Consider the following 12192-nt stretch of genomic DNA (forward strand, 5'->3'; position numbering starts at 1 on the left):
CAACTCCTTAGAAATCATTAGACATAATTCATAATTTTCAACTAATTTGGAATGAAATAGATTTATGATGATGGTCAACTCATTCCCGGGAATATATAATGCAACAAAAGACAAAATCTTTTGAGTTCTTGTGCATATGGTATTTTCCGGGTTTCACCATTAAATTTATTTATAGGGGTGTTTGAGATTTGTTTATTTAAAACAATGTACTGTTTTTTTTAAATTTAATTTTATTTAAGTATATAAAGTGTTTATTAGCTTATGTGTCACTAAAACGGAGTTTAAAAAATGTGTCTTGATTACTTTATATGGTACCAAAACATAATAATTGATATATTGTTTTTAGTGTTTGAAAATTTTTGTTTATACATGTAAAATATCAAAAAGTCAAAGGGAGAAGGGTTAATGTCACTCCAACCCTACCAACTATTAGGTTCTGTTTTAAATGGTCCTTTATGTTTTTTTTTTTTTTTTTGGGTGGGGGGGCGGGGCATAAAGTCCATTTTTACCTGTTAAAAAAGGACCTTAACCTGTAATTACCAGTTTCCTTATTAACGTGGCTTTTTCACTTAAAATCGAAATTAAACTAAAATCCTCCTCACATCTTTATCCATCGTCTTCTTCCACAAAGCTTTGATGTTGCTCCCATTTACAAAACCAACCACCATTCTTCCTCTAACAACATAAGTCCATCATAATCGACCCAAGAATGCCATCTAATCTGTGTACATCAATATGTCTACCGCTAAACATAGCGGGAACAACGATATCATGACCTCCGACTGTAATCAGCGATCTGGGATATCTGTGCTGCAAAGAGATGGTTTCGAGATCTGTTTGTCAAAAACAAGAATCACAGTAAATCTGAACCAAATCAGACCTTTTAAGTTTTTATTGCCGGTGGCTGTTTTTGAAACTTAAGAAACAGATGCAAGAATGAAAACGACAAAACTCAAAGATTTATGTCAGCTGATCGGACCTCCCATTCATTTTCATCTTTGGCGCGGGGATTGAGCTCGCGTTCATGGAAGTCCCCTCTGGTGTTCTGTTCCTCAGGCACATTTTGTTTCGGTTTTTTTTTTCCCGATTTTGTTCCAAATCTAGGTGTGATTTGCTTCTTCTGGTCTTGGAAAAAAGATAATGGCAAATAGCGGAAGATGCTGGTGGTGAACAACATAAGATGTTGGTGGTGGGCGATGGCTGTTGGTTTATGTTTTTGAATATAAACCCCAAAAATGGAGTTTCAAACTAAAGATGTTGGTGATGGGTTGAAATCAAACATTTATTCATATTGTTCATAAAACATTAAAAAAATCTATTTAATTTTTTAATCTAGAAAACAAAAGTACAATATAAGTTATTGAAGGGTTTATGCTATGATGATGCTATTGTGATCAATGAGAGAGAGAGAGAGAGTCAAAATCATTGCAACATATGTGGACCAATTTCAAATGATGTGGCAGTAAATCATTCTGACTAGGCAAATGTTTACCGGATGACCTCTTCCATTATCTGATAATGATTTTTTTAACATATTAAAATGAACTTTATGCCCCTAGAAAGCGAAAAAATAACATTATGGATCTTTTAAACCAAAACGGAAAAGTTTGTAGGGCGTCAGTGACATTTACCCAAGGGAGAATTGCAAATTGATATGTACATTGTAGGTCATGAAAGTATGTATGGGGTTTTAAGGTTAAAAAAAAATGATAAAAAGGTAAAATGGTTTCTACTTATAATACTAACTTTCAAATAAATTTAGAAGTACTTTCAAATAAGTTAGAAGAAAACAACTTATAAAAATTTGCTTTTTTAAATCACAAGGTATTTTCACATAATCCAAACGCTTTTAAATGCTTATTAGTGGTAAAAAATCCCAAACAACACCCTAAATAAAATAAAAAGTTTTAATTACTAACTAAACAATCACCCACAAAATGAACCATATATTTGAAGAGTATGCTTCGGGGTAACATTAGGTTTGCGAACCAAACCTCACAAAGTATTGACATAAGAAAAAAGGCCTCAGAAGTCCACACTTTTCAAAAGTTCATTTCATCATCGTCGTATGATACTTTCTATTTTGTTCTTTCCACAAAAAAGTAAAGATCATCATTTTTGTTTGCGCCTAAGGATCTTCGGTTGACAAATATGAACGATATGCAAGTAAGTAGACAATAAACCTTTGTCTTTTTGGTATATAATAATCGTAACCATTACGTGAACACTCTGGGAAGTGGGTTTTAGTATTTCATGTTATTTTGTTTAGTTATTTGGATTTGGTAAGCATATTTACCATTTCCCTAAACAAAATTGAAGTAGTGTAAAGGGAATTGGAACCAACGTGAATGATGAAACTCTTGTGAATAGTTCATGCAAGTCCATGAGACCTTCACGGTAACCTGTTAACCATGTGCAAAAGGTTTGAGTTATTCACATTGATGTTCTTGTAACTGTTTGTGTGCAAATGTGTAATGTTATTTTCGCTTGTGATTCAATATTGTCCAAAAAGTCATTTGATCCGGGGCTATTACATAACCCTATTGATTATCAAGTCAAAGGTGCATTTTATGAATGGAATAATGGAGAGGTTATCTCCCACTCTATCTCGAACAACACTATTTAGAAATTCATGATTCAGGTCGTGCTTGGAGCTACATAATATGAATGGGGACCCTCTACTAATCCATACAATGTTGATTTCAATGATCCATTATGAATTTGATGATTATGTGTTGTGTTTTCAAGCTAGAGGACACAAGTTACGTTTTGGATGCGAGGAGTTTTGTCTTATATTCGATCTTCGGTTTAGTAGTGTTACATGTGTAGATAGAATAATATTTTTCTAGTTTAAGACACAATGTTTCGTCGACAAAATCTTACTGATCTTGTATATATTAAGGATTTACTTGACATGTTTAAGAGCTTGAGGTTTCACAACAAATGTAAGCCTCACAACACCAGACCTTTAAATATGTTACTCATAGAACATCCTCACTCCATATTTCAGAGGGTGTGTGGAAACCTTTTTTTTGGTACAATGTTTAGGACTCCTGTAGTAGTTTCCATGAATTACCCTAGAAATTGATTGGAAGTACAGCGCAACTCATCATGGACCGAACCATATCCAACAATATTCGGTTCCTCCTCTCGGCTAAACCATTGTGTTTTGGTGTCTCAAGTGGTGTCAATTGTTAGATAATCTCACAATTCCTCAAATAATCGTAAAATCGTTGTGGCGTCTCAAGTGGTGTCAATTGTGAGAATAATGGGGTGTTTGGCAGCCTCTGAATGACTGTGCCGAATAATGAAAATCACAATTTTAACATTCTAAACTGTTTTGTCTTTAGTGAAATGTCTCTGTCTGATCTGAATAAACTCGTTGAATAATTATATAAAAAGTTACAAAATATCACACAAAATTCAAATTAAATATAAATCCTAAATTTTCAAATTAAAAAAAACGCATACAAAGAGAACCTAACCCTTAATTTAATATGAGGTAAAAAAAAACAATATGTATACATCACTCGCTTTATTTGCATTCTTGTTCTGGAGTTAGGTATTCGAAAGGGGGCAAGTATTTCTCGCTTGTGTCTCTAATCGGGTAAAATGGATCAAGTATGAATGCAACTGCTCAAGCAGGGTGATAGTTCTTGAATCAAGCTTCATAGAAAGAAAACTGAATCAAACTTTTTGAATCAAAATTCATATAAGATATGAAAGATTTGAGCTTACAATGAAGGATGAAAATATGTGTGCTACACCAAATACAAGCTCTCCCTCGTGAGTAGCAGGTCCAAGGGTTGGGTAACAGTAGTAGACTCTTAAACATGTCACAAATTACTAGATTTAGAACCCACAAAATTGAGATTGACAATTAGAGAACCATAAAAAGTTAACACATCCACAATACCATGTTCTTGGTATATTATTTATTACACAAACCTTGTGTGTATGTCAAGACTAAAATACCTAAACGTTATAGCAGTATACATTAATGCCCTTAAACAAATTGGTGATAGAGATGTAGTTAAAATCACAATTAGCTAGATGTCAAATAGAAGAACACAATATTTACCAAACAAAATTTAACAAAAAAATCAAACGGACAATTTCTTCTTGCGAGATTAACACCACTTTTCATGACATGATTAACAATAAACAATTGTATTTTAGAAGGCATACCAATTACCACATAATGTACCATGTTAAATCGCGAAGTAGCTTTACCACATCAAAAAAAAAAGAACCAATTGTAAATATTGATATGTTGTCAAACTTGAAAAACTACTAGGATTTATTTTATGATATTGTTTGCAATTTACCCGGTAAATATAATAATAATAATAGTACAAGCTACATCGATCCTAAAGTCAAATTTTATGGACCTTTACGTCAACCTGAGAAAAATTATGGAGTGGGATGTAAATATGTGCCTCAACGGCTAGACCGGACTCTTCGTTTAATCCGTTCATCGTATCTGCAATCTGTTACACGTATAATTAAGCCCTATTTATATAACAAAATCATTTCCATCATTAATATAATCATTGTGTAGTCAACTGAATTTAATCACAGTCTCTTCTTGCTCCAATGGCGTCCCTCGGATCATCAATTAATATGCCGACTAAGGTAATCAAACTCCATATTATATCTTCTGTTATTACATATAGTAAGTTTTTTAGCATCTTCTCCTATGTTCTTCACCTTTGATCGATCTGAACTGATTTTACGATATTGTTTTACTAATATATACTAATGCAGGCTGGTTTGAGATTGCTTCTTGTTCCCCTTAATTCCAATATTGTAATCAAAACAGCATGGTAATAAGCTTTCAAATAATGAGGCTCTCTATATAAACATTCATTAATATATGATGATTAGTTATTGTTTGTGCAGCTGCACAGTGGGGGTTGCATTACCAGTTTACTCCACATTCAAAGCAATAGAGGCGAAAGATCCAAATGAGCAACACAAGTGGCTTTTATATTGGGCAGGTAATTATTGAATGCTATATTCATACTCATTGATTTTGATTGGATGAACTGTTTCTATTTACATGTATATACATAAATTTTGCAGTTTATGGGTCTTTTAGTGTTGGAGAGATATTTGCAGACAGATTCATATCCTGGTATTTATTATCTTTAACACTGACTTTTTATTCTTTTGGTATAACTATTAGCATTCTCAAGTCTCCATGAATCTCAAGGTAATAAGTCTCGAGAAACTCTTCTTGTTTACTTTTTTTTTTTAGGTTTCCACTTTATTATCACATCAAGTTTGCTTTTCTTGCATGGCTTCAGCTTCCCACCACAAGTGTAAACAAACTTTTTATAATTTTATTTGTTATCCTTTTTTTTTTTATTCCCCATTTCAACCGGCTAATCTCTGATTCTCATTCTATTATTAATATTATGTCTCTTTTAGTTCCACATGTTAATTGTTTTGCTGTTTTTCAGGGGGCTAAGCAATTATACATGAATCATTTGCTTCCTTTCTTATCGAAACATGAAGCTAGGCTTGATCAAATTGCGGGATTGTTTTACAACAAAATGGTAATTAAACATCTTCACATTTTATTTGTTTCCTAATCAACTGATTCATGTAGTTTAGTTTTTTAAAAGTCATCAAAGTTAATCCGACAAATTCTAAAAACATGGCGTTTTCTCGAACTCACTATGTCTCAAAACAAGGCTTTTATTAGGGCGAAATACTGAAAAGAAGAATGTAGTTTCACCTTTTATGGATTTAGCCACTTGGCTGTTTTTGTATTAATGATTATACCATTATATTGATTTAGCCATTGAAGGATTATATATGAAAACAATTTCAGGATAAATTCGTCAGTGCTCATCAAGGGGAATTTGAATTCATGAAGACTAAAATTATTAAGATTCTGATGTCAGGTACATCTTCTTATGCTTTTGCTTGTTTGTTATATAAATGATTGTCTTTCTAAAAAAATCATACTTGGTTTCTTGTTGCAAACTCATTGTCATTAGAAAAAAAAAGTCACTTCCATTCTTTTTCTGATTTCATTAGTTTTTCATCAGGGAAGCAGTTGGTCAACGGTAGCAGTCAACCTGTTGCAACACAAGAGAGAAGAGCCATTGTGGACCCACGTGAACAGGTGGAAACCTCTGATTCGACTGATGAAGTCAAATCATCATGATGATAATTTATGATGATGAGTACGTATCAATCCTGCAGCATCCTTAGGCTTCTAGTTCTGCCTCATGCTTAAAAAAACGTTGTCCGTAATTTTAAACTCCTTATTAGAGTTTTCATCCCTCCTTCCTACAATATTGCAACTGTTGTCTACAATGCATTTCTAGGAGCTCTTTGGTTTATTAAAATAGTTGTTTCAGGGTATATTCTACTACATTTGATATGACTAGGACCGAGATTACATTTAATATTATTTAAAAAACAAGAAAAATGTTAAAAGAAAAAGCATTTAGTCATTTTACATGGGTTCAATAAAAACATAGACATTCTCCCTAACAAATGACAAACATAGGCACCATATGGTTAGATTTATTTTACAACCCCGACCATTTATGTTATTTACTCTCTAGAAAAAAGTCTTGTCCTATATTTAAAAAAAATACCCAAATAAATATTAAAAAAAATACCCATGTGGTCCCTATATTTATATTTTCCTTTGGGAAATGGATGCATATAGACATTTTTGGTGGTAGATTACAAAAAATCAATGTTCTAAATAACGCAAGATGTAACTTGGTGGCAATGTCAAACCTTAAATTTTTTGAGTTGTTGCAAGTCGTTTGTAAAGCGTGACTTAAGGCTGCATCTTTATATATATATATATATATATATATATATATATATATATATATATATATATATATATATATATATATATATATATATATATATATATATATATATACTATTATTCATTTTTATATACATATGTGACTTACGACAACATTTTGTCAAAGCTTGGTGGCAAATACAAGCCTTGAAGTCATGGGGCGCAATAACAAGCTTTTTAGAACATTCTAAAATATAGACAATAAAATGACATTTTCCGACATGGATTCCGCATAGCTACATTCGAGGGCTCTGCGAAATTAACTTATACTCCGAGGAATGAAGAACAGTTCCTCGGAGCTACCTCCGAGGAATGACGAACAGTTCCTTGGAGCTACCTCCGAGGAATAAATTTTTGCTTCGAGGCGGAGCAAAAGTTCATTCCTCGGAGGTAGCTCCATGGAATTGTTCTTCAGATTTATTTTTGCAACATCGAGTCCTCGGAGCATAAGTTAATTTCGTAGAGCCCTCGGAGGTAGCTCTACGTAATCCATGTCTATATATGGAAGATGTCATTTTCTTGTTTATTTTTTTTAATCTACCATCAAAAAATGTCTATATGCCTCAATTTCCCTTTTCCTTTGTTATAGAGAAGGTTTTCGTGTTTATTGAACTCATGTAACACATATGCCATTAAGTTGTACATATATGTCTTTGATATAATATCATAAAAGGGTAATTAAGTTTCCAACTAAACAAGCATGAAGGTAATTAATAAACTAATGCTTTATTTTCTAAAATACCATTGCTATAAGTAGATAATTTCTCATATAAAAATGTCAACTTGCTTGCTGATGTGGATTGAACTTTTATTAGTGTTTAAAAAATACCTCATAAAAACGAAAAGAAAACAACTCAAACTCGAACAATTAACTTATTTGATGATTAGTCGGTTCATGTAACAAATTACAACATACAACTTACTAAAACCCTTACACCCTTTACACCGACCTCACTATGACCCTCATTGTCCTACCCTCTCATATAACATTAAAGGATGGTTAATGTTGATTTAACCTGAAAACTAACAACAAAGCTTCTTACAAATAATAAGTTTTTTTAAAAAAAAAATCAAGAACACTGCACAACGAAAAACGTGAGAGAAAATCAGAAGTGATCGGAAATTGAGATTTTTAATCGAAAATTGAGATTTTTACATTGATCTGATAATATTATTATATATAAATAAAAGCAATATTCTTTTGAATAGTATAGTTTTGTGTTTTTATGATTTGGCCACAATAGTATGCCTGATGGGAAGACTTATTTTAGCAACTTTTATGTATGTTTTGAGGGACTAAAGCAAGGATGGAGAGGCAGTTGCAGAAGAGTAATAAATTTGGATGAGTGTTTCTTGAAAAGGCTTATGTACTGGAGAGTTAGTATGTGCAGTTGGAAGGGATGCTAATAATCATATATTTCCAATTGCATGGGCAGTTGTTTGTGTGGAAAACAAAGAGAATCAAAAATGATTTTTGGAGAATTTAAGGGATGATCTAGGAATGGTAAATGGTTTGGTATTACTTTGATGTCAGATTAACATAAGGTATATTAACTAACATATCCTTTCATTTTAATCTAATTGTAGTTGTTTGTTTTAATAATTTCCCTTTATGGTGTAGGGTTTGTTGGAGGTTGTGAAAGACATTTTGCCTACTGCAGAACATAGACAGTGTGCAAGGCATATTCTAGCAAACTTTAGGAAAAGATTCACAGGAGTACATTATGAGAGGATGTTTTGGAGGGCATCCAAAGCATCCAATGAGCCTTTGTTTAATGCATCAATGAAAGAAATCCAACTTCTTAACCATGCAGCCTTTGAATATCTTATGGAGAAGAACCCTAAATCATGGTGCAAATCTTTCTTTTAGGAGGGTAGAATGTGTGATGCAGTAGAAAGTGGATTATCTGAAAGTTTTAACAATGTCATAAGAGATGCAAGGAAAAAACCAATCATCACAATGTTAGAGGAAATTAGATTGTATGTTACGGAAAGACAGTTTAATTTGAACATCAAAGGTAGTTCATGGTCTGATTTTAAACCATGTCCAACAATTACAACCTTACTTAATCAACTAAAAAAAGCTCAAAGGTAAATATGTTTTAATAGTTTACTTTGATTACTATAAACGTATACTAACTTCCAACCAATGTTTTTAGATACCGACAGGTTCTACCAACTGGTTTAAACCGGTTCAAGACAAGAAACTTAGCTGAGTCTTACGTGGTGGATTTAGACAAGAAGACCTGCTCGTGTAGAGTGTGACAACTGAATGGATATGATTATGTGCATTCAGTTGCAACCATTTCCTTTCTTAATAGGGATGTTGGAAGTTATGTGGATCCAATGTACTATGAAGCATTTTACAGGAACACTAACAAGTATCCAATGCATGGGATGAATGACAACAATATGTGGCCATGTACCGACTATAGTTCACCACTACACCCGTTGAGGAGAAAAATGCCAGGCAGATCAAAAGTGAATAGAAGAAAGGACCCAAGTGAAAAGACTATAAGGCATACGATCTCAAAGGTTGGCAAGTATGCAGTGTGTGTACAGAAGTTGGACATAACAATGTTACATGTCCTAAAGTTGACAAGCCCAAAAAACTTAAGGTCATAAGGAGAAAGAAATAAAATGGAGGAGGTAATGGAGGTGAAGGAGGTAGTGGAACAAAAACAAATAAAGGTGGTAATGGAGGTGAAGGAGGTAGTGAAACACAACCAAAAGGAAAAGAGAATACAAGGAAAAGGAAACAGTTTGAAAGGATTATAAAAAACAATTGGCTAAAAGGGTTGAAGGAAAAAATGGAGAAGGCAATACAAATGCTAACCCACTGGATATTAAATAAAGATAATGTGTTTATTTTCTATTTAAGTTGTTGGAATTACTTTTGGATGTTTGTTGCATGTTTTTTTACTGCATTTGGTTGTGTCTACCCATATGTGTCTTGTTATGTTATTTGAGGTACGATGTTTGCAACTTATAATTATGTAATGGACGAGCATGGTTGTGTTAATAACTTCCTGTAGTATTGTATATCTATGTGGTCCACTAAACTAATTTCCAATTAAAATATGAGCATGAAAATTAGTGATAATGTGGGTGTGTAGTGGATTGCACAACCACGTTGTTTTCGTACTTAAAATGGCATTTTCATTAATATCCAAGAGGATTACACAACCACATTGGTAAATTGTTACAAATCATTAAAAAAAGACTATTAACAACCCATTACAACTTGTACACTATCATGACAAAGAAAATAGCCCAACTAAGAAATAAACAAATTTTCATCTTCCTAACATCGGACTGAAGCTTCTTATTCGACCTAAGCAAAGTTGCAATCATGATAGCCAGGGACGGATCTTTAATAGGACCAGGAGGGGTCTTGCCCCCCCCCCCCCCCTGAATTTTGGGTCAGAAGTAGTCCAATAAGTTCAAATTTTCTAGATATAGGCTCGAAATTTTCTAGATACCTGCCCAATCGGAAAGATGTGAACGAGATTACGAGAACGACTGAATGGTGAATCGAACCACAATCTGTTCTTCATTGCTCTCTGGTAATCGTCGCGTCGTTGGATGCCTCAGAGCCTTACGCCAGACGCCACAATCGCTACCGCATGTCACCCTTGACCCTCTGGCCTCCTGCCTTCACCAGCAGACGCAAAACAGCAGGGCGCAGGCGGCAACAGAAAATTGTAATCTTGTTCACGAAAGAAAAATCATAAAATTAAGTATGCTTCTCACTTTTCTTGCCTCGGTTTTTATCTTCTTTCTTTTTAAATTGTAATTCTGTATGTCTAAATTCCCACTTTTCTTCAAAAGTCAAATTGAGTATAGTAGTACTTGGATGTATAATATCATTATAAATTTCCTAATTAATTTATCCTCAATTTCTGTAATTTGAAGTATTTCTGATGGTAAAATTGAGTTCACAATGAACAAGAATTATAAAGTTGAAAAAGTCAAAACTTGCATCTGTTCTGGAATTGAGGGGATGTTACTTTTCTTTTTGTTTGTTGAACTGAATCATAACTCATAAGTTTGCTAGTTGCGGACTTGTTGTATGTATTGACCTGATACCAACAACCCAAAAAAGGCTTTAATATGAAAAAAAATGAAAACTATACATGAGAAGTCAAGTAATTCAATGAAAACTTTACATGAGAAGTCAAATAATTCATTTAACTGTGTGATTTCAATGTTGATTGTTTACTGTTTGTTCCTCCAATTGCTTGTTGTTTGTCTAAATGAGCTGAGATTATTGATTAATATGAATTGTTCATCCATTTTCTTGTTGTTGGAATTTAAGAATCAAGTAATTAGGATTTCACAAAATGTTATACGTTTTCTTTTGAAGAAATTTAAGTTATTTGGCTGATTGTGAATGAATTGTTCATACATTTTGATGTTTTTTATAGCTATAATTATGGGCAAGATGAAAACCATTCATTCTTTTTTATATGTAAGAACGGTAACTTTAGGTATTTTGGTGTTTAAATGCTGAATTTTTTTTTGTGTAATAACGCTAATTTTAGATTTTTTTACTTTCGCCCCCCCCCCCCCCCCCCCCCCCCAAATTATATGTTCAAGCTCCGTCACTGATGATAGCCTCACCACTTGTGCTCGTTGTATCAACTTCATCTACCCAACAAATAAACCCATTTTGGGGATCCTGAGATTAGATATTTGTGAGAAACAAACGAATTGTGCAGAAAACCCTTTCCTAATCTAGGGCTACAGTCAAAGGAAAGTTGCAATCACTTTTTACCTTTTTGGGGAAAGAATAAAAGGGTCCTCCTGGGTTGCTCTGAGTGGTTGAGGTTCGTATTATAGCATCATACCCACAAGAACATTCCACTGATTTCATGGTTCATGCCATCTTTATACCTTCAATTTCCAACGAAAGAAGGACAAACAAGCACAAACAAGGTTAAAATGGTAATGGATCTATCTGAGTGGTATATATTTGTAACACCCGAAATCAGAAAGGTCAATAAAGGAAAGGAAAACCATAAGTTAAAGAGGGTCGACTCGTCGAGTCCAGGGAAGAACTCGGCGAGTCGGAGCGGGATCCGGGTGTAAAGTAAGTGACTGACTCGACGAGTCGGCAAGTGGACTCGGCAAGTTTGGTCTGGGTTGGGAAACCTTAATTCCGGGACTCGGTACCCTATTTAAGCACCTTATTCTCTTCCCTAGGGCTCATTTGCGCCCCCTATAGTCCAGAACCCCAAACCCTAGCCACCATAACCGTTTTTGGAGCAAGATCTACCCTTGGTGAAGTAATTTGAAGCTTGGAAGAGAAGAGACTCATAGTGGTGCAAGAGGAGGCCTTGGATCCA

The 12192-nt window shown here is 33.8% G+C and overlaps 1 protein-coding gene across 1 annotated transcript; it reads left to right on the forward strand.

Moving 5' to 3' along the window:
- Nucleotides 1–4596: 4596 nt before the first annotated feature.
- LOC111918180 (HVA22-like protein k) lies at nt 4597–6289 on the forward strand. The gene is made up of 8 exons (XM_023913837.3): nt 4597–4635; nt 4768–4826; nt 4903–5000; nt 5086–5137; nt 5261–5324; nt 5466–5561; nt 5840–5912; nt 6060–6289. Exons 1-8 carry the CDS (start codon nt 4597–4599, stop codon nt 6176–6178), a joined length of 600 nt encoding a protein of 199 aa, XP_023769605.1. The 3' UTR covers nt 6179–6289.
- Nucleotides 6290–12192: the final 5903 nt, after the last annotated feature.

This window comes from Lactuca sativa, chromosome 9, assembly GCF_002870075.4.
Source record: "Lactuca sativa cultivar Salinas chromosome 9, Lsat_Salinas_v11, whole genome shotgun sequence".
In the NCBI taxonomy this organism is placed as follows: domain Eukaryota; kingdom Viridiplantae; phylum Streptophyta; class Magnoliopsida; order Asterales; family Asteraceae; genus Lactuca; species Lactuca sativa.